Below are 25,498 nucleotides of genomic sequence, written 5' to 3'. Positions count from 1 at the left end.
TTGTGGACCATGCCTCAGGACTACCTGGCATGATGACTGCTTGCTGTCCCCAGTCCACCTGGCCGTGCTGCTGCTCCAGTTTCAACTGTTCTGCCTGCGGCTATGGAACCCTGACCTGTTCACCGGACGTGCCTGTTGCACCCTTGACAACTACTATGATTATTATTATTTGACCATGCTGGTCATTTATGAACATTTTAACATCTTGACCATGTTCTGTTATAATATCCACCCGGCACAGGCAGAAGAGGACTGGCCACCCCTCATAGCCTGGTTCCTCTCTAGGTTTCTTCCTAGGTTTTGGCCTTTCTAGGGAGTTTTTCCTAGGGAGTTTTTCCTAGCCACCGTGCTTCTTTCACATGCATTGCTTGCTGTTTGGGGTTTTAGGCTGGGTTTCTGTACAGCACTTTGAGATATCAGCTGATGTACGAAGGGCTATATAAATAAATTTGATTTGATTTGATTTGATTGTGTGCTGTAGTGTTAATGGTTCCCTTCACTGGAACTTATGGGCCTATCCCAAACCATGAAAAACAGCTCCAGAAAATTATTCCTCCTCCACCTAATTTTACTGTTGGCGCTATGCATTCGGGCAGGAAGCGTTCTCCTACAGTAGCATCCGTCAAACCCAGATTCGTCCGTCGGACTGTCAAATGTGAAGCTTGATTCATCACTCCAGAGAATGTATTTCCACTGCTCCAGAGTCAAATGACGGAAAGCTTTACACCACTCCAGCCGACGCTTGGCATTGTTCATGGTGATCTTATGCTTGTGTGGGGCTGCTCGGCCATGGAAACCCATTTCATGAAGTTCCAGACGAATAGTATTTATACTGAACAAAAATATAAATGCAAAATATAAAGTGTTTGTCCCATGTTTCATGAGCTGAAATAAAAGATCCCAGACATTTTCCATATGGGCAAAAAGCCTATTACTCTCACATTTTCTGCACAAATTTGTTTACATCCCTGTTAGTGAGCATTTTTCCTTTGCCAAGATAATCCATCCACCTGACAGATGTGGCATATCAAGAATCTGATTAAAAAGCACGATCATTACACAGGTGCATCTTGTTCGTGGGACAATAAAAGGCCACTGTAAAATGTGCAGTTTTGTCACACAATGCCACAGATGTCTCAAGATTTGTTTTGAAGGCACGTACAATTGGCATGCTGACTGCAGGAATGTCCTCCAGAACTGTTGCCAGAAAATATTATGATAATTTCTGTAGAATAAGCGTCGTTTTAGATTGTTTGGCACTAAGTCCAACCTGACTCACGTGTAACCACGCCAGCCCAGGATCTCCACATATGGCTTCTTCACCTTTGGGATCGTCTGAGACCAGCCACCCAGACAGCTGATGAAACAGGAGTATTTCTGTATGTAATAAAGCCCTTTTGTGGGGAAATGGTTACATCTTCAAAATCTAGAGCTAACATTTGTTATCGTGTGGCTCAGTTGGTAGAGTATGGTGTTTGTACTGTGAGGGTTGTGGGTTCAATTCCCACAGGGGACCAGTACAAAAGAAAAAAAAAATCTGAAATGTATGCATTCACCACTGTAAGTTGCTCTGGATAAGAGTGTCTGCTAAATGACAAAAATGTTGAGTTTTTTGGTCAAGTGAGATTTGCCGTTTACATGAGTGTAGCCAAGCTAAGTAGCTAGCTAGCTTTATAGACTGGCCTACACTTTCCTCCAAGACTTTGATTGTTGCTTTCATGATACGGTTAGATATATTTGTTTTTTAAACTATTTTTCTATTTACTACAGTATTTTGTGCACTTTAAGATTATTCTTGTATAATGAAAAGCACTTTACAAATGTAATCATTTATTATTATGGGGCGGCAGCGTAGCCTAGAGCAAGATTGAATCCCCGAGCTGACAAGGTACAAATCTGTCGTTCTGCCCCTGAACAAGGCAGTTCTGTTCCACTGTTCCTAGGCCATCATTGAAAATAAGAATTTGTTCTTAACTGACTTGCCTAGATAAATAAAGGTAAAATAAAAAAATATATTATTAAAACCGATTTCTGTTACTTGAATGTTACTTTGGAACATTTCAAGACGTCAATATTCTTGTGAGGCGCTTTATGTAAAAATCTTGCTATTATTATATTTGTTTAATGTTTGTCAGCCCTATTTCTAATTGAACAGTCAGTATTGATAATAAGTATACATCGGAAGAGGAACACCGGGTCGGTCAAATGGTCAAGACATTGTCTTCTCCTGTGGGAGACCTGGGATCTAATCCTGCTTTTTACAAATGCACACATGTGGAACAGAATACTATATGTGAAATGTTGGGAAACCATGTATCTGAGTCATGTGAAAAATGTAAATTCATGTGAAAGTTCATATTACCAAAAACCCTGTGTCTGACTCATGTGAATTTTTCCCCCTTATTTTTTTCACATGACACATTTTTCACATGTGATTTGTTCATACATACAGTATGTGTTCATACGTATGTCAGAAAACCACTTGTATTTTTTTCTCACGTGTTTTTTTGTGTATTTTTTTTTGTAAGGGTCTCCACACTATTCAATGGCTGCTTTTTCAACCCATACACTAAATGGGCTTCATCATTGATCTCTGTCATCACAATGGTTCAGCAACTCCTTTAAACAATACTGCATCATGAGACTCTCACGGGTTGAATCATTGCACTGTGTGTTCCAATGCACTCCTTCAGCAGTGTGTGTGTGTGTGTGTGTGTGTGTGTGTGTGTGTGTGTGTGTGTGTGTGTGTGTGTGTGTGTGTGTGTGTGTGTGTGTGTGTGTGCCTTCGGCAGTGTGTGTGTGTGGCAGAGAGAGATGTGAGATCTAGCTTTGAGTCAGAAGCAGCAGCTGAAGCCTGGGTCTGAGAGAGTGTGTGGGATGAGACCCCCCCCCCATTTCCCTCAATTGTCTCTCGTCAACACACTCATCAACTATCTGTCTGCCTCTCTCTTCCCTCTTGCTTATTGAAGGCAAGACACACTTGTGTAGAAGTGTGAGAAAGAGGATCGTAGTGTGTACGCATGTGCATACGTGTATGTGTGTGTGTTTGTGTACGTCTTTGTGTGTCCATCCCTTTCACAGTGAGTAAGGCGAGTGGGCGGTAGCAGCAACTGGTCTGCTTATGTGGCGCGATGCATAGCAGACATGTTTCTCACTGCTAGATATTACTCATTTCCTCAGCCCTACACACACACAAACACACAGTCTCAGTTAGACGCTCACGCACATACACACACTGACACACAGAAGCTCGCAGCTTCTCAGTGGTCTTGCTGGTGCTATTTCTCACTTATACGGAGCTCTGTGGCATCGTGTGACTGGTAGCTGTTGTTGGTGTTTCTATTGGCGCTGTTGAGGTAAAGTAGGAAGCAGCCTGTGGATAGGCGCCTGAACCCCTGGAGGTTCTTAACCCAGGAGGGCTGCAGCATGTATGACCACCAACACCTGGACAACCCTCTGGTCAACAGCCCACTCTAAGGTCAGTTACTGTACATCACAAGCAACTCCATCAACCCATCTGTTGTCTGTGTTCTAAACCGCTCTTTTTATGTCTAAATGTTGTTTAGCTGTACACGAATTTGACTACTTGTTGCTGCATAGCAAATTGACCCTTGTAGTTAATGCTTTACTCTCTCTTTTTACATCAGATCTGTGATAAGGATTTAAATGGGTTGACTTTGAGTTTCATACAGATGTTGTTTCAGAGTGGAGATACAGTATATCTTATGTCGGCGTGGTCGCACCTGTTGATCTAGTTGTCGACGGCGGAGGTAGAATAGTTGTGAGTCATTCTGGGTCCTCCCTGTGGTCAGATGCTGAATGGAGGGACTGTCTTACTGTCATACAGGGCACTACTAATACAACAATGATTTTATGTCCTGTGAAGAGGAGAGGGAGAAGAGTGATGGAAAGCAGGAGAGAATGAGAGGAATTTCAGGCATTTTTTCCCAATATTTCAAAATGTATCTTCTGAAATTCATACATTTCTCAATGACATCAAAGCATGTTGATATTTGTTTAAGTTTATTTGAATCGAACCACACTGGTATGAGATAAGGCTGTGTGTGTGTGTGTGTGTGTGTGTGTGTGTGTGTGTGTGTGTGTGTGTGTGTGTGTGTGTGTGTGTGTGTGTGTGTGTGTGTGTGTGTGTGTGTGTGTGTGTGTGCCTTATCAGCTCTACTGTGTGGGAGGTGAGGGAGTTTTTCTTTAGCTTTAGAGTGAATCTGCAAAGGTTCTCCTCAGAGAGCATCAGAATCAGCCTAAATGATTCCCTTGTCATGCCGCTGCTGTGGGATGGAAGCCTGACAGGTACATTGGAGCTGACTTGACTTGGCCTCTTTACTCCTTGTGGCTCCAGTTGATGGGATTAGCTGGCACATGTTTATTACCGTGTTATTTTGTGGAACACTGTTCACTGCAACCATGCCCCCGAGAGTGTATTTGTCAAGCAAACCAACACTGTACTACAGCAGAGAGCAGTCATGTTTTCTTCCTGATAAACTTTGATATCTAGCAGTCCATCAACAATATTCTCTACATACCATTTCACAGTTTACAATTGCTTTGGTCTCAGGAGAGGTTTGATTTTGTTGAAGTGGGCAACTGGTGAGTTGGACTGAGGGCTGAGGCGTTTCAGGACTTTCCAGGGTGAAACATCTCACTTGTTGCCCTCTGCATGTTGGATTCCCATGGATACCTTAGTTCTTTCAGTATGTTAGTGTTATCTGTACCCTTTTGAATCTTTATCAATACATGTAAGGGCTAAATTGCAAAGTGGCATTGTCACAAATGCTGTTGCTTCACCAGAGAAACCTGCTCTTATTTTCCACGGAGGTCTGTTGTGCTTTTCAAAAGAAATCGGTTCAATTCCCATTCATTCTACTCAATTTAAACCTGCAGTATATCCCAGACTGTCCAACCACCCCCTCAACACTTAAGTCAATGTCTGGAGTAGTTTATCTTTCGTCCATATTGAGTGATTGATTGACATTGAACAAAGCAGCAGTCTTTCAACTGAGACAGCTGAACACTCCACTCCACTTCACTCTGCTCCAACCCTCTTTTAGAGTGTGTTTTCTTGTGGAACTTTGAGTAGGTGACGAGCGACAGTTCCCCCGGCTCTCCCCAGAGAGAATATCCCAATGTAACCTGTCTTCCCTATGTGGACTCAGTTTCCATGGCGACAGTTTGGCGTAGCGGGACGGGGAGAGTTGGCAGGGTTCAGTCGGGGCAGACAGGCGTGCGGACGAGCCGAGCGTTGAGTGGCGGGGAGGACTGGCGGGCGGCGGGTGGCGTGCGGCGGTGGCAGTAACGGTGGCGGCAGGAACAGCTGTGCTAAGTGGAGCCGTCACATCAAAGCAGCTCATTTAGAACATTTGGAGAAGAATTAGGGGAACTCCCACGCGCTCCACACTGAATGAAGCAGGGCTGCTCAGCTCTGATACATACAAGGAAACAAATTACAATCTCACATCAACACACACACACAAAGATACACACACCACCTCCTGCGGCGATATCAACAGTGTTCCTCTCAGTTTAGGATGGATGGTGACCAGCTCTGTCCATCGCTGGGGGAGTGAGATAGAGTCATAGCTGCCTGAGGGGTGTGTATGTGTTTCCGTGCTTCCCCGTGTTCTTTTCATTCATATATGCATGTGTGTGCGTGTGTGTGTATGTGTGTGTGTGTGTGTACGTGCAGTAGTAAATAGGACATTGAGGAACAGCCCGCAGGGGTGTGAGGGAGGCGGTTCATGAGAATAGTATAAACCATATCTCCATATTTAATCCTCAGAGAGAGAGAGATGAAAGGTATCCTGCTGGGAGTGTGTACAGCATGTGTGTTTATACAGCTATACCGCACTGCCTCCGAACTGCACTGTTCGCACAATGCATGCCGTATTTTTAGAGCACTTGTGGGAGTTCATGTGCTTCTTGAATGAGACCAGTCAATTGGATAGTTTCTCACCACATTACCAGCAACGTATGTATTATATGTAGCAACTACGACACCCTTGAGCTGGAGGTGTTGAGCCGGAGTTCGTAAGCTTGAAGTTTCATTGGGTTGGGGGTTGATTGTCTGAAGTTCTGTTGACCTCAGAGACTCCAGGCTCAATTCAGTAAATTCTGCATTGTTGTATTTGCAAGCCAACCTCCAAAGGATTACAGTAGCCATACTCAACTGGCGTACCGAGGTCCGGACCCGGACCCAGAAGGGGGTCAATACGACCCACGGGTCCTTACTAATAAAAAATAGGAACTCAGTCGGGCTTCGACCCTGGTATAATATGAACACACATAAACTATGGTAAATGAGCTTAAAAACTGCAACATGTTCTCTCTGCCCGATGGCAAAATATGTCAAATTGCAGGAAAGTTGCTTTAAAACTTCAAAAAGATTTTCTCTGCCAACATGACGAATGGGACCAGTATGAACAGTTTGGAGTCGTATGGGTTGTAAGGTGGGGGGTTTGTTACTTTGACAATAAATTACAATATCCGGCACAGCCAGAAGAGGACTGGCCACCCCTCATAGCCTGGTTCCTCTCTAGGTTTCTTCCTAGGTTTTGGCCTTTCTAGGGAGTTTTTCCTAGCCACCGTGCTTCTACACCTGCATTGCTTGCTATTTGGGGTTTTAGGCTGGGTTTCTGTACAGCACTTTGAGATATCAGCTGATGTAAGAAGGGCTATATAAATCAATTTGATTTGATTTGATTTGAATATCCATTTGGACCTTGCCACCAAGGAAATTATTATGACCGGACCTTTTCAAATAGTACTTGAGTACCCCAGATAAACATTCTCTGTCTATTTCCACAGCAGATCACTCTGCCTCAATCTGTGTCTGGTGTTTGCTTGTTTGTGGGTATCAGAGCTGACTGACTGCTTAGTCCTAACAACTCTTGACAGCTAGGCCTGACAGACTGTCCACATTTCACTCTGAGATGTTCACACTTCACTCAATTTCTCTTTCTCTCTGCTACCTCCCTTCGTCTCCCTCCTCTCTTGTTCGCTCTCTCTCTCCCCTCTTCCCCCTGTCTCTCTGTGTAGGTGATAGGTCGTTCAGGGCTAGGGTGTCAGTGATCTGACAGTGATGTCGTGTCGAGGCCCTCCCCTCTCTCTGCGGCCCTCGTTTTCCCGTGAGTCCCATGTAACCTAGCCGCCCCCGCCCGCCGCCGCTGGCGCCCACCCATGAATCCCAGCCCCGACCGCGGCAAAGAGTGCCTCCCCCCCAAGAAGAGGGAATCCCGGCAGGGCTCGGTTGACCTGCGCCCCCTCCTGGACGAGTTCAAACCGCCCGCCTCACCCCTCAGGACCCGGCCCGTCGGCAGCTCAGGGAGAGATGAGGGGTGCAGGGAGAGCAGCGACGAGGCTCTGACGAACCCCCACAGTCTGCTACCCTCTCCCCCACCTCCCCTCCCACCCCCTGGTATCCCCCTGCCATGGCACCTGCCTTACACCCCCTCTGTCCCTCTTCCCTTCCTCCCAGGCCAAGTAGGAGAGAGGAGGGGGTCAGGCTCACCCTCCTGGAGGGATGATCTTCTCCCTTCCCCACTCCCCCATCACTCCAGGTGGCTCCGAGGTGAAATCCCCCTTCCCCTTCCACCCTGCTCATCTTCTTCCTCCTTCAAGAGCCCCTTCCCTGCTGACTCCAGAGAGATGTGGTCCTATTTCAACACAGAACGAAGGGACTATAGCTCTTCTCTCTTCTCCCCCTCCCACCTGTTCAGCCAGCCCCCCCTCTACCGTCCTGACACCTCCATGACAGAAGGCAGACACAGATACCTGGGCAAGAGGCCCAACGGGCTGGACGGCCCGGGCAGCAGGACTGCCTCTGCCTCCAGGGTGGCGCCCCCCTCAGGAGAGTACGGGAACGAACCCAGCGGCAGGGCCAGGTTGGGCGGCAGCCTCCATGGTTCCCATGCCAACGGGCGGCGGAGACACCAGGAGGATCCCATGGGACGTTCTCAGACGGTTGCGGTTTTCCAAGATTCCCGAGCGCCACCTCCGGAGGGCCCTGACTCACATTCCTCTCTGCAGGACAGGGACCCCCGTGGGACGCCAAAGCCTGGGACCCTCACCCTGATCCCTAGCAGGCCCCAGCCCCATCGGGCAGACCCCCGGGCAGGGAGAGGGGAGCTCCTGGACTCCCTGGGGAGCTCTCCGGCTAAGGCCCAGATCTACTACTCCCTGGGGTCGATGTACTCTACCCTACAGCCCAGCCACCTCAGCCCCCAGGCTCAGCCCTTCCCCCTGTACAGCCCCTCAGGCAGCCCTCAGTACGGCCTGCACACCATGAGGAACTCACAACACTCACCCCAGGAGCAGCCCAACAGCCACGTCACAGAGAGCGACAGAGAGAGGGAACGAGAGCGAGACAGAGAACGAGACAGACGACGAGAACAAGACATAGAGAGAAAATGTGAACAAGACAGAGACAACCGGGAGAGAGACAGTGAACGAGACAGAGACAAAGACAGCGGAGACCTTTCCCCTGGGCGGCAGTACTCACGTCCCCACGCCTCCCCCCTCCTTCCCCTCACGGCCACCTCACCCCCTGCCCCCCACCACCACCACAACCCCCCAGCACTCCTACCTCATTTTGCCAAGGGATCTCTGATTGAGCTGGTGGGGGGCCGTCTAAAGCGCGTGGAGGAGCTGAGGACGGAGGACTTCCTAAGGAGTGCCAACACCTCCCCGGAGTTCCACCTGAGCACGTGCACCATTCTGCTCATCGCCCCCAGCGACACACACGGCTTTCACCACCTGCAGGTCCTCCTCACAGACCGCAACACTCAGGTCAGGGGCTCATCTATCTTCTAGATTTCTATTCTCTATCTGAGTCACTTCTAGACAATATATTATAATAAAGGTACTGGTCATTCACTACATAAGCAAACGTTTGCAATCCTCTCCAATCACTCAAACATGTTAACATATGACAAATTTGCTTACAACAATGATTTTTCAAATCATAATTTAAAATTAATCTCCTTAGTAAAAAGGATGTATATCCCTAGCACTGTTGTGAATATGTTGTTGTTGTTCTGTGTGTGTAGGAGTTACTAACAGTTCTGGTGGAGTACCCGTTCTTCGTGCGGGACCGCGGCTGGTCTTCCTGCTGTCCCCAGAGAACCTCCCAGCTCTACGGCCTATCCTGCCGTCAACTCAGCGAGGGAGACATCTGCCTGGCCCTCACCCCTTCACACACACCTAGCACACACACACACTCACACACACGCACAGCCCCCCGGGGCCACCGCACACACACTCGGGCCAGGGCAGGCGCCAGCTCACACAGGGAAGATATGCCCCCTCCTCCCCCTCCTCCTCCTCTTTCTCATCCCTCCCCTGCTCTCGCCCCTCCTCCTCTTCCTCTGCCCCCTGCAGACCCTTCCACCCAGGAGCAGCCACGCTCACGCAAGAGGCGATGGTCCGCCCCCGACCTCCTACCCCCTACTGGAACTACCGAAGCTACCGGGACTGACAAGATCACCAATTTACCTCACGGCTCCAAGCATAGGAAGAGGCAGTAGAGCTTACACACACACACACACACACACACACACACACACACACACACACACACACACACACACACACACACACACACACACACACACACACACACACACACACACACACACACACAAAGACACACACATGGAAGCACAAACACACCCTCCTTGTCTCTAGAGCACCCACATGGCCACACAGTAGAGAGACCACAAGGCAGGGTTGCAGGGAAGGACAAAGCAATGCAACTTTACTTGTGTCCACACTGCTGCCCAAAGTACGAGCCTATACCACTCTTTCTTCATCCCTCTTTCCCCTCTCTCCGCTTAGCACACCTCTTACAGAGGTAGCTGTCTGAGGACTCCCAGAGAGCTCCACAGTGACAGAATGAGAAGTTCAGTGAGACACTGTTTTTGTAATGGTTGTCCCACACGTCTACCTACTGACAGTGTTTTCTGCCGGGTATCGGTTTTCAATAAGGGTTATGGAAGCAAGCTCTATTGAAGATGTCTATCGCAGAGAGAGATATATATATATATAAATATATGACTATATATTACATTACAGATGTTCTATAAATATGCTAAACCGATTTAATGCAACCTCTCTGATTGTCACTTTCGTAATGCGTTCTCAGTTTTAGATTTTCTCGCTTCTTCTGATACGAAGTTTGACTGTCAGTCAGTCAGTCAGTCCGTCGGTCAGTGGGTCTGGGCAGGCAAGGTAAATGAATGTATCAGCAACTCTTTGCCTTTTTACTATTCTCGTTACCGGGGGGGTCATGTTGATCTCTTGTTCGCCAAGGTATTGCCCTCCAATATGTTCTTAACATTATCTCAGCGAAAGGAAAAACACTAATGAAAATTGCGTAACAGACAATCCTCTCCCACACAGGTGGGTCTGTGTCACCTCGCCTTGACCCTGAGAGTGTTTTTCCATTAAAAAAAAGAAAGAAAAAAAAGATGGAATGGCGGGAGAGTAATGGTGCTAATAACAGGTTGGAACACGATGCTTTGTGAACACACACTTGACCCCTCTGTACTGTACTCTGTACCCCTTCTGTCCCCCTTTCTTTCTCCATGTACTGTATATGTTCGAGCGCAGGGAAAAACGATTGAAAGTATTTTAAAACTCAGATACGGGTATCTTTTCTGATTCAGCACACTCTTTCACTTTAGTTTTTTCAACTTTTTTTAGTTTGTTTGTTTTTTTCAAAAACAAAAACCTTACCTGTTTTTTTTCTTTGTAAATGTTATAGCTATAAAAATTGTATATTTTTGAAATTGTGAGTCTGTTATATGATGTTCGCTAGAAACTATAAAAATTAAAAAAAGCTTTATAAATTTATACTGAATGACTTCATACCCCATACATGCATGATCAAAAGTGTTGTAACACACAGCCAATGTGTACTATCTTAGATGTAGGGGACATATGTCATATGAAAAAAAACAATGTCCAATACTCCCATACAATGACATTTAATAATAATGGCATCTTTCCTGACAAAGACCGATGGTGACTGAAACGTTGCCATTAAACTATGGGAGCATTCAAGCAGTGTGCACTTATACTACCATTTTTAATACATGGCACAAGATAAAACGTTTCTTATTTCAATCATTTTTAGTGGTTTAAAGATTTGTAACGATTAACCTGATCTACAGGCAGGTCTATAAGTCTGTCACAGTTCCATACATCACACAATGGATATAAAACCATTGATATAGTTACTAGACTCTAGCTGCACATAAAATTCAATCACAAGTTGATTATGAAGTAAATGGAAGAATGAATTGCTGCCGTTTTTCACATTATATAAGATACTGTACAAACATACTCTACTCACACAATGTAAATGAGGAAAATATTGACGAAAGATATGAAACATACTGTATACTGGCAAAATGATTACATTATCTGTAGATTATATTGTCAAACCCCAAAATAAAACCAATATTTCAATTGCTGTATGTTAAGAAAACCATGAGTGTGTTTACACAGGCAGCCAAATTTTGATATTTTTGGGGGGTGTCTCGAGACTCGACTCACCCCTCATCATGGCTGGCTAGACTGGGACAGGAGGGTACCGGGGGGGATGTTCCTAAGGGGTTACTCAGAGATGGGTCCTGGTCTCATCAGTGCTGGGAGAGGGTTGTGACTGACCCTTTTCCTCCTCCCCCATGGTGATGTGTGTGTGAAGGCATGGTCTCTCTTATGGCCCAAACCTCTGGCACCTCTGCAGTAGGTTGACAGCAAACAGGGGCACTACCTGCACACCAACACACACACACAGACAGGAAGACATTGTCACTGACTATGACTGCAAGGACCTCTGCTGGTAGCTACTGCAGAATACATACAGTTTACTGCTCAAATGGGAGGGAAAGACCTGGATTGATAGAATGAAAAACCTTTTTCATATTAATACTATATAACAATATAATAACATTGTACAGACTATAAACATAATTACAAAGTCAACATACTGTAAATATGGGCCCACTAAACTAGGCAAAGTTTCAGTTGCTGTAGCACAGGAAATCCCTAATCCACAGTGACCCCTGACCCCATTACATTAGCCACCTGTGCAATGATCAGCTTCCTAGTTTTCAGGGGGCTGGCGTCGGGAAACTCTTCCCCAAAGCAGAGGTGAATCTCATAGCGAGGTTTGGGTCCCACCCCCTTGAGAAAGTCCTGGAGCTCTGTGGGGAGAGAGAACGGGAGGGGTGGAGAGAGAGAACGGGAGGGGTGGAGAGAGAGAAGGGGATGGAAAGACAGAAGGGGAAGGATGGAGAGATAGATAATTAAAAAGGATGGAGAGACAGAAGGGGAAGGATGGAGAGAGAATAAGAGAGGGATTGATAGGGAGCCAGGTTCACTGCCTCACCATATCACATCTGTTTGCTACACAGAAGTTGTATTAGTGAAGCCCCTACCCTTCAAAAATACAGGTGTATTCAGCAGCTTGCAGGTCCTCTCTCTGTTCAGCTTGTTGGGCCTGTCTGTGTGCTGGGCCAGAGGGCCACTCCAGTACACCCTGCCCTGGCAGAACCTCTTGATAAACACCCCATCTGGAGCCACCCACACCAGGACACCCCTCTCCAAGTGGGGCAGCAGGCGGCCCATGGCCTCAGCGATACAGGGGGGCAGGTGGATGACCCCTGGAGGGGGGAAGGGGACCTGTTGGGCTGTGCAGGGGCCATAGATCCTCTCGTTCCCCAGGGGCATCTGACCATGTAGAATGAAACAGCCATCTGGGGTGCTGGTGGTCACATCCACTACTAGCTGGTCCTGGTAGAACAGACACACCCGCACACGGAAGTCTGGACACACGCAAACACAGACAAAAGCAATGCAAACACACACGCTAATTAAAGGTCCAAATGCAACCCTTTTTATCTCAATATCCAATCATTTCTGGGTAACAATTAAGTACCTTACCGTGATCGATTTCAATTAAAATGGTAAAAAATAAACAAAAATTGATTCTTAGGAAAGAGCAATTCTCAAGCAACAATTTTGCCAAAACTATCTGTGAGGTTTGGAACTCTCTTTTATCGCCTGGTGATGTCACCAGACAGGCCAAAACTCCATCCCACCAAAACAGACATAAATTTCAGGGTATTTTCCAACAGCTCTTACACTTAAAGGGCATTTTCATAATTTTCACAATTTCACAGTATTATTCCAACCTCACAGTGCGGAAAAATATACAGTACTAGCCAAAAGTTGGACACACCTACTCATTATTAATTTTGACTATTTTCTACATTGTAGAATAATAGTGAAGACATCAAAACTGTGACATAACACATATGGAATCATGTAGTAACTAAAAAAGTGTTAAACAAACCTAAATATATTTTAGATTTGAGATTCTTCAAAGTAGCCACCCTTTGCCTTGATGACAGCTTTGGACACTCTTGGCATTCTCTCAACCAACTACATTAATGCATTTCAATTAACAGGTGTGCCATGTTAAAACTTGATTTGTGGAATTTCTTTCCTGTTGAGGACAGATGTTCCGCTAGCGGAACGCCTAGCCAATATCCAATGGAACAGCGTGGCGCGAAATACAAAACCTCAAAAATCCAATAATTTCTATTTCTATTTTACACCATTTTAAAGGTACACTTCTTCTTAATCAAACCACATTGTCCGATTTCAAAAAGGCTTTACAGCAAAAGCAAAACATTAGACTATGTTAGCAGAGTACATAGACCAAAATAACCACACAGCCATTTTCCAAGCAATTACATGTGTCAATAAAACCCAAAACACAGCTAAATGAAGCACTAACCTTTGACGATCTTCATCAGATGACACTCCTAGGACATCATGTTACACAATGCATGTATGTTTTGTTCGATCAAGTTCTTATTTATATCCAAAAACAGCATTTTACATTGGCGCGTGATGTTCAGAAAATGTATTCCCACCAAAAACCTCCGGTGAATTTACAAAAATACTCATCATAAACGTTGACAAAATACATAACCATTTTTTAAAGAATTATAAATACAGAACTCCTTTATGCAACCGCTGTGTCAGATTTTAAAATAGCTTTATGGAGAAAGCACATTTTCCAATATTCTGAGTACATAGCTCGCCATCACAGAAAGCTATACAGACACCCGCCAAGTTCGGGGCAACCTAAACTCAGAATTAGTATTAGAAATATGCTCTTACCTTTGCTGATCTTTGTCAGAATGCACTCCCGGGACTGCTACTTCCACAAGAAATGTTGTTTTTGTTCGAAATAATCCATAGTTATGTCCAAATACCTCCATTTTGTTCGTGCGTTCAGGTCGCTATCCAAAGGCTAGCGCGCGAGCGCAATTCGAGACACAAAAAGTCAAAATGTTCCATTACCGTACTTAGAAGCATGTCAAACGCTGTTTAAAATCAATCTTTATGGTATTTCTAACGTTCCAACCGGACAATAGCGTATTCATTCAAGGAGAAAAAGAATGAACAGCGTGCTCGCGTGACCGCGCATATCCAATCCCTTTGTTGCCAGGCAGACCACTCAGTAACTGAGCTCCTATACTCTGCCCAGTGACAGGAGAATCAAACCACTTTCTGGAGGCTTTAGACAGCCATTGGAAGCCTTAGGAAGTGCAACGTAACCCCACAGATACTGTAGTTTCGAAAGGGACTAGAAAGAAGAACTACAATTCTCAGATCCTCCACTTCCTGGTTGACTTTTTCTCAGGTTTTTGCCTGCCATATGAGTTCTGTTATACTCACAGACACCATTCAAACAGTTGTATAAACTTCAGAGTGTTTTCTATCCAAATCTACTAATAATATGCATATTCTCATTTCTGGGCCAGAGTAGTAACCAGTTTAACCTGTTATGACTAGGGGGCAGTATTTTCACGGCCGGATAAAAAACGTACCCGATTTAATCTGATTATTACTCCTGCCCAGAAACTAGAATATGCATATAATTATTAGCTTTGGATAGAAAACACTCCAAAGTTTCTAAAACTGTTTGAATGGTGTCTGTGAGTATAACAGAACTCATTTGGCAGGTCAAAACCTGAGAAGATTCCAAACAGGAAGTACCCTGTCTGACCATTCTTGGCCTTCTTGATTATCTCTATCCAATACAGGGGATCTCTGCTGTTACGTGACACTTCCTACGGCTCCCATGGGCTCTCAGAAGGCAGCAAAAAGCTGAATCGCGGCTTTGCAGGCCCTGGTTGAAAAACATTAGCGCGTTTGGATAGTGGCCGGTCAGAGTACTATGAGACTAAGGCTCGTGCACGAGTCGACTCCATGTTTACTTTCTCTCTCTCTTTGAATGAAAACAACCACTCCCGGTCGAAATATTATCGCTTTTTTACGAGAAAAATTGCATAAAAATTGATTTTAAACAGCGGTTGACATGCTTCGAAGTACGGTAATGGAATATTTAGACTTTTTTTGTCACGAAATGCGTCGTGCTCGTCACCCTTCTTTACCATTCGGATAGTGTCTTGAACACACGAACAAAACGCCGCTGTTTGGATATAACTATGGATTATTTGGGACCAAACCAACATTTGTTATTGAAGTAGAAGTCCTGGGAGTGCATTCTGACGAAGAACAGCAAAGGTAATAACATTTTTCTTATAGTAAATCTGACTTTGGTTTGTGCTAAACTTGCTGCGTGTCTAAATAGCTAGCCCTGGGTACTCTGCTGACATAATCTAATGTTTTGCTTTCGTTGTAAAGCCTTTTTGAAATCGGACAGTGTGGTTAGATAAAGGAGAGTCTTGTCTTTAAAATGGTGTAAAATAGTCATATGTTTGAAAAATGGAAGTTTTTGTATTTTTGAGGAATTTGTAATTCGCGCCACGCCCATCATTGGCTATTGGAGCAGGTGTTCACATCAGGTTAATGCAATTGAGCCAATCAGTTGTGTTGTGACAAGGTAGGGGTGGAATACAGAAGATAGCCCTATTTGGTAAAAGACCAAGTCCACATTATGGCAAGAACCGCTCAAAAAAGCAAAGAGAAACGACAGTCCATCATTACTTTATGACATGAATGTCACGCCCTGATCTGTTTCACCTGTCCTTGCGAACGTCTCCACCCCCCTCCAGGTGTCGCCCATCTTCCCCATTATCCCCTGTGTATTCATACCTGTGTTCTCTGTTTGTCTGTTGCCAGTTTGTCTTGTTTGTCAAGTCAACCAGCGTTTTTCTCAGCTCCTGCTTTTCCCAAGTCTCTCTTTTTCTCGCCCTCCTGGTTTTGACCCTTGCCTGTCCTGACTCTGAGCCCGCCTGCCTGACCACTCTGACTGCCCCTGAGCCTGCCTGCTGCCCTGTACCGTTGCCCCTACTCTGGATTACCGACCTCTGCCTGACCTGACCCTGAGCCTGCCTGACGTCCTGTACCTTTGCCCCACTACTCTGGATTATTGACCCCTGCCTGCCTTGACCTGTCGTTTGCCTGCCCCTGTTGCTGTAATAAACATTGTTACTTCAACACAGTCTGCACTTGGGTCTTACCTGAAACGTTATAATGAAGGGCAGTCAATCTGGAACATTTCAATACAATTTCTTCAAGTGCAGTTGAAAAAACCATCAAGCGCTATGATGAAACTGTTTCTCCTGAGGACCGCCACAGGAAAGGAAGACCCAGAGTTACCTCAGCCTTAGAAATTCCAGCCCAAATAAATGCTTCACAGAGTTAAAGTAACAGACACATTTCAACATCAACTGCTCAGAGGTGACTGTGAATCAGGCCTTTGTGGTCGAATTGCTGCAAAGAAACAACTACTGAAGGATAAAAATAAGATGAGACTTTCTTGGGCCAAGAAACACAAGCAATGGACATTAGACCGGTGTAAATCTGTCCTTTGGTCTGATGAGTTCAAATTTGAGATTTTTGGTTCCAACTGCCCTGTCTTTATGAGACACAGAGTAGGTGAACGGATGACCTCTGCATGTGTGGTTCCCACCGTGAAGCATAGAGGAGGAGGTTCGATGGCATTCTGCAGTGATACGCCATCCAATCTGGTTTGCACTTAGTGGGACTATCAATAGCTTTTAAACAGGACAATGACCCAACACACCTCCCGGCTGTGGACGGGCTATTTGACCAAAAGCAGCCAACATGTGATCAGCGTATGTGGAAACTCCTACAAGACTGTTGGAAAAGCATTCCAGGTGAAGCTGGTTGAGAGAACGCCAAGATTGTGCAAAGCTGTCATCAAGGCTAAGGGTGGCTACGTTGAAGAATCTAAAATATTAAATAATTGTTTAACACTTTTTTTGGTTACAACATGATTCCACGTGTTATTTCATAGATTTGATGTCTTCACTATTATTCTACAATGTAGAAAATAGTAAAAATTAAGAAAAACCCTTGAATGAGTAGATGTGTCCAAACTTTTGACTGGTACTGTATAAAACACAGGAAAATCACGTTTTTGATTGCATTGGGCCTTCAATCAATCAATCAATTAATCAAGCATTAACACACTCAAATTTGAATAACTCTGCAGTGTATTGTCTCACCAGAGATCTGTGGTGTGGGACTGAACATGGAGAAGGGAGCAGAGCTGTCCATCTGGGGAGTCCCTGTGTTGGAACAGTAGTATACATGGTCCAAACCCCCTTGACGGGAGAGAACACAAACACATATCATATCTAATTCGACATTGTTCAGTGATTCAGCTACCAGTCACACATACATGGAGGCTGATACTGACCACTGGGGTTGACTCTTCCATCCCTTTCCTCTGATTCCCTATGGCAGCCAAACTGAGGGGAAACACATATTCACAGCAAATCATCTGACTTGTTAAGGAACATTCAGTGCAAGTGTGCAAACCTCATCCCTACGTTATGTAAAGTTATTGCAAAAGGTGTCCTCTAGATGGCAGCAACTATGCACCTGTCATACAGCATTGAAAACAAAACCGTTGTGTTACCTGTGGATGGTGTGTGATGGTGTTCCTCAGGTGAGCACTGGAGCTCCTGGTCTGGATTATCACCTGACTCTCAGTTTCAGGAGATTCTGAGAGAGCGAGAAGTAGGGTTTGAGAGTAATTACTCACACTTTAAACCCATAAAGGGCTCTGAGCTCTCTAGACCCGTGCTTCATGAGAAGACTGAAAATGGAGGCTACTGGTACCTGAGTATCTGCCTGTCTCTGTCTCTACCTGGATATGGTAGGTCTTGTAGGGCTCGGAGACGTCCAGCTGGCTGCGCTCTGGGACCTCCTGGAAGTCTGTGCTCTTGTTGAGGGCACAGCGGAGACGAGTCTTCCAGGAAGTGGGGTCTGCCTTGTCCCTCCCCTCTCGATACTTCCCCTTATACACTGCCCACGCCTGGTAGATGGAAACACAACACATAAAGGTATGCATGCACACACACACACACACACGCACACACACACACACACACACACACACACACACACACACACACACACACACACACACACACACACACACACAGATACACACAATATGAATAAGCATTTGAGTGCATATGAGTGCCAAATAAAACATAAAGAATAAGTTGGTGGCTTACACTGATGACTGAGTGTAAGCACGAGTTTCATTCCAAAATACTATATATCCATTTTCAGATATGTTGGTAAATCAGCTAATCAAGGCATGGCAATGACAGACGTATTTGGTTCAGAGGGGTTGGATGAAATGCGGAGGACCAATTTCAGTTGAATGCATTCAGTTGACTGGGTATCCCCTTTCCTTTTAAAATCACTAGATGGTTTCATTTCAGCATTTGCAAAATCCTATATATCTGCCTCACTCTCAGAGAAATAAGTAGTAGTGCTAGGTTTTACACAGTCATATTTAACAAATTATACATTGTGACATCAATATTCAAAAAATGTATTACAAAAAGAATATGTACTATGAGACTAATATGTACTATGTACTTTGAGATCTACATGATGTATAACATTTACATTTGACATTTTAATCATTTAGCAGATGCTCTTATCCAGAGTGACTTATGCAAGTGCATTTATTTATCTTAAGATAGCTACAGTAGGTGAGACCACCAAATATCACAGTCAAATATAAATATACAGAATATGAACATTCCATTCCAGCATCAAACAAAAAAAAACATTTTCGTACACATCTAAATTCTGTTAAATAAAATCTGAGAACAGTATTTTACACACATCCAAATCAATGCATTAATTTGGTCTATATCAATAACATTGATCAATCTACATTGAATTGGACAACATTTTGCCACATCACAGCACAAGTTTGATTTTGCATGGATCTTCTGGGGGTCTCTATTTGATGATGTTGTACAAATAATGTGTAAAATAAGTTAAGAGTTATGTTTTTGATCCCTCTTTGCACATGTACCTAGACAAACATGCAAGAACATAACTGTAATCAAGATAAGCAAACTTAGGCATGCCACCAACAAATGCTGACACTACACATCCTGACTCTGCACAAGTGTGTCTGACCAAATTATGAAAGACAAGCATTGTACTTTTGAATTCCATAAAGTGAATGTGGAAGAGGTGAAAAAAGAAGTATTGTCTATCAACAATGACAAGCCACCAACTGACAATCTAGATGGAAAATTAGTGAGGATAATAGCGGACAATATTGCCACTCCTATTTGCCATATCTTCAATTTAAGCCTACTAGAAAGTGTGTGCCGTCGGGCCTGGAGGGAAGCAAAAGTCATTCCGCTACCCAAGAATAGTAAAGCCCCCTTTACTGGCTCAAATAGCCGAACAATCAGCCTGTTACCAACCCTTAGTAAACTTCTGGAAAAAATGGTGTTTGACCAGATACAATGCTATTTCACAGTAAACAAAGTCTGATAACAGACTTTCAGCACGCTTACAGGAAAGGACATTCAACAAGCACAGCACTTACATAAATTACTGATTATTGGCTGAGATAAATTGAATATAAAAAGATTATGGGGGCTGTTTTGTTAGACTTCAGTGTAGCTTTTGACATTATTGATCATAGTCTGCTGCTGGAAAAACGTAGGTGTTATGGCTTTACACACCCTGCGATATAGTGGGTAAAGAATTACTTGTCTAACAGAACACAGAGGGTATTCTTTAATGGAAGCATCTCCAACATAATCCAGGTGGAATCAGGAATTCCCCAGGTTAACAGTTTAGGCCCCTTACTTTTTCAATCTTTACTAATTACATGCCACTGGCTTTGAGTTTAGGAATTGGTGGCAAGGAATATGTTATTCCTAAATATTTCTAAAACTAAAAGCATTGTATTTGGGATAAATCCTTCACTAAACCCTAAACCTCAACTACATCTCGTAATGAATAATGTGGAAATTGAGCAAGTTGAGGTGACTAAACTGCTTGGAGTAACCATGGATTTGGGGTGGAAGATAGCCTAGTGTTTAGAGTGTTGGACTAGTAACTGGAATGTTGCAAGATCAAATCCCCAAGCTGAAAAGGTAGAAATATGTTGTTCTACCCCTGAACAAGGCAATTAACCCACTGTTCCTAGGCTGTCATTGAAAATAAGAATTTGTTCTTCACTGACTTGCCTAGTTAAATAAAGGTAAATTGTAAACTGTCATTGTCAAAATGTATTGATACAACAGTAGCTAAGATGGGCAGAAGTCTGTCCATAATAAAGTGATGCTCTGCCTTCCTAACAACACTATCAACAAGGCAGGTCCTACAGGCCCTAGTTTTGTCGCACCTAATCTACTGTTCAGTAGTGTGGTCTGGGGCCATAAAGAGGGACTTCGAAAAATGGCACTTGGCTCAGAACAGGGCAGCACGGCTGGCCCTTAAAAGTACACGGAAAGCTAACATTAATGATATGCATGTCAATCTCTCAAAGCTCAAAGTGGAAGAGAGATTGACTTCATCACTACTTGTTTTGTAAGAAGTGTTGACAAGCTGAATGTACCGAGCTGTCTGTTTAAACTACTAGGGCACCCATGCATAACCCATGCAGACCCCAGGAAGAGTAACTGCTGAGGCAGCAGCTAATGGGGATCCCTAATAAATACAAATGCAAAATAGGCTAGAAACAATAAACATTCTAACCTTGAAAAGTGCTGCATCTTCATTCTGATTATAGTCCTGCTTTGCCGCATGTTTCCATGGGATCCTGAACATGGTTTTGTTCTGGTTCTCCCAGATGAGTCCTGCGTACTTTCCACTGTCTATCTGCGCTATCAGCCACTCTCTCAGATGCATGTTCTTGCCTGCCTTCTCCATCTTGAAAATACGTTTTAAATGAACACTTCAAAAAAAATATTCAAAGTTGTTATTGGACATGTACAGACCACAAGTAGGCCAATTCACAATCACATGATCCCCTTTGTACATGTACCTACTGTAGACTAACAGGCAAAAACAACATGTATTTGTTTCAATAAGGCTATATCAATCTTTTCAACTATTTATTTTAGTTAAATTATAGCTAAATGTGCCCATGAAAGTAATCACCACGCATTGTTGGACGCCTTTCAAGACGAAAATGAAAGTAAGTGGGCTAAAGTTAGAATACTTTCAGTTTCCGACTAGATTTGTAGGCCTACATGCCATAGGCTCAGGTAGCTCTCAGAGTGCAGGGAGGTGTGAAGTTACAGTGAAAAGAAAGCGAGTTGTGAAGTAAAAAAAAAAATCAACAAATCCATTGCTGGCACTTGCAAAACAAATGATTTGACTAGGAGATGTCTTGTAGAACATTATACAGTACTGTCCGTTATTGCATGCGGTGATAGCCCATGTCTGAAACAACTGATCTCATAAAATGTTTCAAGTTTTATTAGTCGTACGTACAGGACACACATGGTATACAAATCATCCAACTAAATGCTTATTTGCAGGTTCCTTCTTGACGATGCAACAACCGTGAGAAATAGTAAAAAACAAAGAATACGAACATATAGTAAATGGCCCAGTAGAATAGAATAAATATTTTAGCATAAGTATTACAGGAAGGCACAATTGGGGAAGGGGGCTGGGGGCAAGTGTATAAATTGAGCAGTGTAGTAAGAGTCTGGTAGCAGCAGTTGAGATGTGTGCCAGTAGTGGTGTGTGGATAAAATCACTGAGGAAGCCAAGCCGGTAAAATAAAGCCGTATTACAACCTACTGTACAGTACGTTGTGATAATTGCATTGTTTTCTCTATAACCCATTCCTTGTCTTTTTTGTTGTCACGGCCTTATTGCATATCACAGCGGCGTATGAACAAATGAGTTATAGAGAGAACAACGCAATGATCACAACATACTGTTGGTTGTAATATGGCTTTTTTACTGGCTTGGAATCCTTAGTGATTTGACCCACCCACTGCTACTGATCTGAAGTTATGTATTATTAGTTATTAGTTAGGCATAACTATCAGAGCAGTTTCTTTTCCTCATGACTGAGTAGCCTAGGCTTTCCCTTTGCCTTCGTCATGCGGTGGATGGAGCGTGCACCACCGTCGTCCTCTTTCAGGATGAGTAGCTAAATAATATTTTCATGAAAGGGTTGTGGAACTCTCCGGGTCGCAATACATAAATCATGAATATGATTGTAGCCCATTAAAAAGACATCGTAAAATGACATTAAAAGAGAGAGGAGGTATTTATCAAATGACTGTATATCAATTTATTAAATATTTATCCGATATTCACTGCAGTGAACGACCCATAGCTTGGTTGAAAGTAACTGAAAACATTGAAATACATTTCTAGTAGTTAAAAGCTGTCCTGTGAGAAATTATGCCTCTCTATCCTCGCCCAGTCTGTGTGGAGAGGTACTGAGATGAGAGGAGTGGAGAGAGTTTGACAGAAGAAGCCCCTCAGATTGGATTGAGGGGACCCCCCTATCCCATGAAATGAATGTGCATTATAAACTAGGTGGTTCGAGCAGTGAATGCTGATTGGCTGACAGCCGTGGTATATCACGGGTATGACAAAACATTTCTTTTTACTGCTCTAATTACGTTGTTAACCAGTTTATAACAGAAATAAGGCACCTCAGAGGTTTGTAGTATATGGCTAATATAACACGGCTAAGGGCTGTATCCAGGCACTCCAAGTTGCGTCGTGTTAAAAACAGCCCTTGGCCGTTGTATGTTGGGCCATATACCACACCTCCTCGTGCATTATTGCTGAAATAGCCCCCTGATCACCACATCTGTCATGTTGAGTAGTCATGTTGTTTCACATTCACAACCTGGAAATACACACTTCCTTTAAAATGTTAAGAGGGGTGGGTGTGTGTGTACGGGTGTGTACACGTGTTTCTCTGTCTGCTATAGGTTTAGTTTCCTGTTCTTAACCACAGCGGTAACAATGAAGATTCATTTAGCCTCTGATGCAAAGAAATACAGACAAAATTACAACAAATTAGCACCCAGAATATATATTTGATTTGATATTCAATGAATTCATTCTTGTTGACAAATAGATATGGAGTGTATTCCAAGAACATTAAAATTGCCCTTTACTCTTTTGTCCTTGGCTGTCTCAGTATTCACATTCCTTAGACTCTCTAGGGGGCTATCTCACCTTTATGTGAATCGTTGTGTTTCTACAGTATATTTAGCATGTTGATAAAAAAAAAATTTGGAAATCACTTTTAAAAGGTAAACACACACACACACACACACACACACACACACACACACACACACACACACACACACACACACACACACACACACACACACACAGTATGATGGCTTCTGATTGGCTAAGATCTAACTTGCCCACACACTGAAAGCTGATAACACAAATTTCATATGAAAGTGAACGTGTGAATTAAGAGGATTGTTATCTAAAGTCTCATGCTCCTTTTAATACCAGCAATGAAAAAGAGGCCGCATTACTTTCATTCAGACCAACTGGACGAAGTAGAGTCAGTTGGTCTTGTCTGAAATCTGGCTTGCCTACTATTTACTTCAACTGCATACTGTGTACTAATCGTACTACATACTATTTATAACGTACTCTTAAGTGCAAACGAGTGCAGAAAGCAACACATTTTAACATACTAGGCTCATCCATACTGAGAATACTTCATCTAATGCGCGGTTGCGTTGATTCCCACCATTGGTTCATTTTGGTACAGTGCCTTCACTGATCATCAACTGTTGTGAGTCAGGAAAGGCGATTCTCTTCCTCAGAAATGTGCAGCAAATTCTACTAGTTGAAAAGTCGAAAAAGAGTATGACATCCTGGCATTTAAAGCATACTACATTTTCTAAATGTCACATACTGTAAAATGTTCTATTTTTGTATACCCAAAATGCCTGCTATTTAGATCGCAAGTAGGGTTATTTGGACACGACCAATGTCATTGTGAATGTCTGGCCTACCGAAAGTACAAGGACAAGGACCGTTGAGCTCATATTACACACAAAACACACACGCACACACACAGATACACACACACACACACACACACACACACACACACACACATGATCATCACCACCAGAGGGCAGGTCTCCCTATGTCCAGCTTAGAGCAGCTCAGAGTAGAGGAGCAAGTGTGTGTATGTGTCTGCGGCATAATTGTGAGTGTGTATATGTATGGGGTCATCAAGTGTCAAACTCTGGGGGGAAGCAAATAAACAGAACTGTTCCTTTTCTTCATCAGTCTGATGAGGTAACAGTGGAGCCTGTAGGGACATAAAACAATGTGACACCAGAAGGAAGTCAGAGAGAGAGGTGGTGATGGATGGGTGGGCCATAGAGATCACTCATTCATTTCTACAGGGGGTTGGTGCTTGGCAGTGCTGCTGGAGGTTAGGTCTTGAGGATGGAGGGTTGATGAGGGCTAAAGACAGGCAGTGTTCAGGGTCAAGTTTGGGGGCAGGCAGCAAGGGGGCAGTGCTGGGAGAGGCAGAGGGTGGGAGTAGGGGAGTAAAGCTTCTGGGTGCAGAGGATTGAGAGCCATATTATCACTCTATTGACCTCTGACACCTGTGGTCTGTCATACACCGGGGCTGGTTCCATTCTAACTCAGTAACTTAATTTAAATGGAATTGGTCCCAACGTTTCTCTAGGTCGTTATAGATTGCTATATGTAAAAGTTTTGACCTAGAGGAGGCTGAAACATTGCCCTGTTCTCCAGACTCTTGGCATGAAACGCGCACACACATACAAACAGGCTAAGTTTAGCTGCATTAAGAAGTCTGCGAATGGCGAGGAGCACTAATCCAAGCCAGGCCATGTAATAAACAGGATGCTGGAAAAGACAGAGGGGAGAAAAAAGAGGCAATGGGGACGAGGAGAGAGGAAAGAGAAGAGAGAGAAGAGAGGAAAGGGGTGATGAGTGAGAGGGGATAGGAAAGACGAGAAAGAGGAGAAAGCAAAGAGAAGAAAGGAAAAATCCAGAGCTGAGGAAATAGGGGAATGGAGGGGGGGGGTAGGAGAGGGGTGGTAGAAATCCACTACCAGACAGTCAGTGATGCTTCCTCCGATTTTATTGAACCAGTTTTGCAGTAAAACAAAGACTGTTGTGAGTGAACAAGATGCTG

The 25,498-nt window shown here is 44.0% G+C and overlaps 2 protein-coding genes across 4 annotated transcripts in view; one reads left to right on the top strand and one right to left on the bottom strand.

Annotated features, from left to right (window-relative positions):
* The window catches only part of LOC115166150 (hormone receptor 4), a 37,853-nt gene extending 26,990 nt beyond the window's left edge, over positions 1–10,863 (top strand). The window contains exons 1-3 of one of the 2 annotated variants that reach the window (XM_029719886.1): positions 2,781–3,478; positions 7,051–8,799; positions 9,060–10,863. In XM_029719886.1, the coding sequence (XP_029575746.1) occupies positions 7,192–8,799; positions 9,060–9,536 (2,085 nt within the window). In that variant the 5' untranslated portion in view covers positions 2,781–3,478; positions 7,051–7,191 and the 3' untranslated portion in view covers positions 9,537–10,863. Of the gene's footprint in view, positions 1–2,780; positions 3,479–7,050; positions 8,800–9,059 lie in introns of those variants that run through there. The other variant, XM_029719887.1, reaches the window with a different exon arrangement.
* Positions 10,864–10,983: 120 nt separating this feature from the next.
* Positions 10,984–22,928, bottom strand: LOC115166151 (interferon regulatory factor 4-like). Of its 2 annotated transcripts, XM_029719888.1 has the most exons (9): positions 21,466–21,473; positions 21,061–21,259; positions 18,151–18,346; positions 17,948–18,033; positions 17,726–17,777; positions 17,532–17,630; positions 12,456–12,842; positions 12,103–12,221; positions 10,984–11,788 (listed from the first exon to the last, which is right to left on the bottom strand). In XM_029719888.1, exons 2-9 carry the CDS (start codon positions 21,232–21,234, stop codon positions 11,732–11,734), a joined length of 1,170 nt encoding a protein of 389 aa, XP_029575748.1. In that variant the 5' UTR covers positions 21,235–21,259; positions 21,466–21,473; the 3' UTR covers positions 10,984–11,731. The 2 variants fall into 2 exon arrangements, with proteins under 2 accessions (XP_029575748.1, XP_029575749.1); XM_029719889.1 differs by having other exon boundaries at positions 17,532–17,594; positions 21,061–22,928.
* Between the last annotated feature and the right edge of the window lie 2,570 nt (positions 22,929–25,498).

Source organism: Salmo trutta, chromosome 28 (assembly GCF_901001165.1).
Source record: "Salmo trutta chromosome 28, fSalTru1.1, whole genome shotgun sequence".
NCBI classification, from domain to species: domain Eukaryota; kingdom Metazoa; phylum Chordata; class Actinopteri; order Salmoniformes; family Salmonidae; genus Salmo; species Salmo trutta.
The sequence above is the reverse complement of the archived record's forward strand: the minus strand, read 5'-3'. Positions and strand labels throughout refer to the sequence as shown.